Genomic DNA, 2,163 nt, shown 5'->3' with positions numbered 1-2,163 from the left:
AGTCTCAGATGCTCTTTGTGCTCCTCCTTACTTCTCGAGTACACCAGGATGTCATCAATGAAAATGATCACGAACTTGTCGAGGTAGTCGTGAAACACTTCATTCATCAAACGCATGAAAACCGCAGGTGCGTTCGTTAGACCAAAGGGCATAACTACAATCTCGTACTGCCCATTCCTCGTCCGAAACGCCATCTTCATGATGTCTGACTTGGCAATAGGAATTTGGTGATACCCTGATGCCAAATCAATCTTCGAAAACCAACTAGCTCCCTTTAGTTGGTCTAACAACTCGTCTATCCTCGGAAGAGGATACTTATCTTTTATCGTGATGTTGTTGATACCACGATAATCGATACACAACCTCATGCTTCCGTCCTTTTCCTTCACAAATAGCACAGGAGCTCCCCAAGGTGAAGAGCTTGATCGAATGAATCCCTTTTCCAATAGATCTTCCAATTGCTTCTTTAATTCAGCCAACTCCGCAGGTGCCATCCGATATGGTGCCTTAGCTATAGGTTTTGCTTCAGGCTCCAAATTGATCGTAAAGGGACTACTCCGAGGTGGAGGTAATTCCTTTAGTGGTGCAAAGATATCCTCGAACTCTTGGACCACTTCTATGTCTTCGACCTTAACTTCATCATTAGTGGCTCCTCCACTAACCGATAAGGTCACCAAATATACTTCCCCATCTTGAAACAAATCTTGTACTCTCATTGCTGCTACCAAAGACACGGTCATACTAGGACTGATTCCATAGTACACCATCTCTGGTCGTTTGCCTCTGCCAAACAACAACCTTCCCTTTCCACAGTCGATCTGAACTCTGTAGCCCGATAACCAATCCATTCCAAGGATTACTTCGTACCCTTTCAAAGGCACGACTAACAAATCTGCCACAAACTCTTTGCCTTGAATGACCAATGGAACATTCTTGATACACTGATCTGCTTGAAGGGTTCGGTCTGCGGGGGTCAAGACGGCCACGTTTATCCTGTCAACCACAAAACAATCCCAAAACCGGGCAGCTACTTCAGGGGTCACAAAACTATGTGTTGCCCCCGAGTCGAACAATACATGTGTGGGTTTACCAGCAACATGTATGGTTCCTGCCACAGTAACCCAATCAACAATATCTCAATCACAAAAACTAATCAAAATTCGCACAACCATCAATCATCAATCCAAAATTTCTAAACGCGCAACCTAGCGATCAAGCAATCTATACTTAACCAGCATACTAACTAGGTTTCAACAACTAAATTCCATTCAATAAACAGAGGAGGTTAAGCACCCAATACCTGTGATGGGACCGCTTGACGGTCCTGCATTGTCTGGGTTTTCTACACCTAAGGCATAAACTCTACCTCCTAGGTTTTGCTTCTTTGGTGCTGGCTCAATAGCTGGACGGCTAGGAGGAGCTCGGATCGCGAGAGGGGTCGCAGGGATTGGCTTGTTTGGACATGACGATGCATAATGGCCCTTCCTTCCACAAAAGAAACAAGTAACATCTTCCATCCTCAGCGATGAATAACCCTGCTGGTTACTCCATGGGTTATTCCGCTGATTTTTGGGACAAAACCTCGAAATATGTCCCAGCTGATCACTCTGATCTGGCCTTGGGTGTGATTGAACGGATTGATCATGTTGATGTCTCCGGTCCCAATTATGACTTGGGCCAATGCTCGCCAAACTGTCTTTCCTCACTCTAGTCCTGTTACCGTACACAGGAAAAGATCTTGTTCTCTGCAGAGGGGTCCTATCGTGTCCAAACATCTCACTGATGCCATTTCCATCCTCCTGATCTGATCTGTAACCCAATTCTCCGCATGTCCAATCCATACCCTCTCCCCATATCCGACCTCGTCCATCATCACCTGTCCCGCGATTAGCCATCTGCACACAATCAAAAGGGTAAGTCATATTCCTACTACGGGAAGCGGCTGGTTTCCTAATCATCTTTTTGCGACTCCTTTGACTCGATAAAATCATTAAAAAGCACTTGTGTCACGCATGGACGAAACCATGCTCTGATACCACCTATGTAACGCCCCTGAACCGTTCTAGGCATAAGGGACACCGGAAATCCCTTCACTATTACACCACACAGGCGTAGGCGCTCGGGAATCACCCGGTCACGGTCCTCAATCGGAATCGCCGTGCC

The 2,163-nt window shown here is 46.1% G+C and overlaps 1 protein-coding gene across 1 annotated transcript in view; it reads right to left on the bottom strand.

The window, feature by feature from the left end:
- The window catches only part of LOC106330473, a 4,512-nt gene extending 2,554 nt beyond the window's left edge, over positions 1–1,958 (bottom strand). Inside the window, exons 1-2 of the mRNA XM_013768930.1 lie at positions 1,301–1,958; positions 43–1,108 (exon numbers count right to left, since the gene is read on the bottom strand). Coding sequence (XP_013624384.1) covers positions 43–1,108; positions 1,301–1,958 — 1,724 coding nt within the window. The remainder of the gene's footprint in view (positions 1–42; positions 1,109–1,300) is intronic.
- Positions 1,959–2,163: the final 205 nt, after the last annotated feature.

This window comes from Brassica oleracea, chromosome C3 (assembly GCF_000695525.1).
Source record: "Brassica oleracea var. oleracea cultivar TO1000 chromosome C3, BOL, whole genome shotgun sequence".
NCBI classification, from domain to species: domain Eukaryota; kingdom Viridiplantae; phylum Streptophyta; class Magnoliopsida; order Brassicales; family Brassicaceae; genus Brassica; species Brassica oleracea.
The sequence above is the reverse complement of the archived record's forward strand: the minus strand, read 5'-3'. Positions and strand labels throughout refer to the sequence as shown.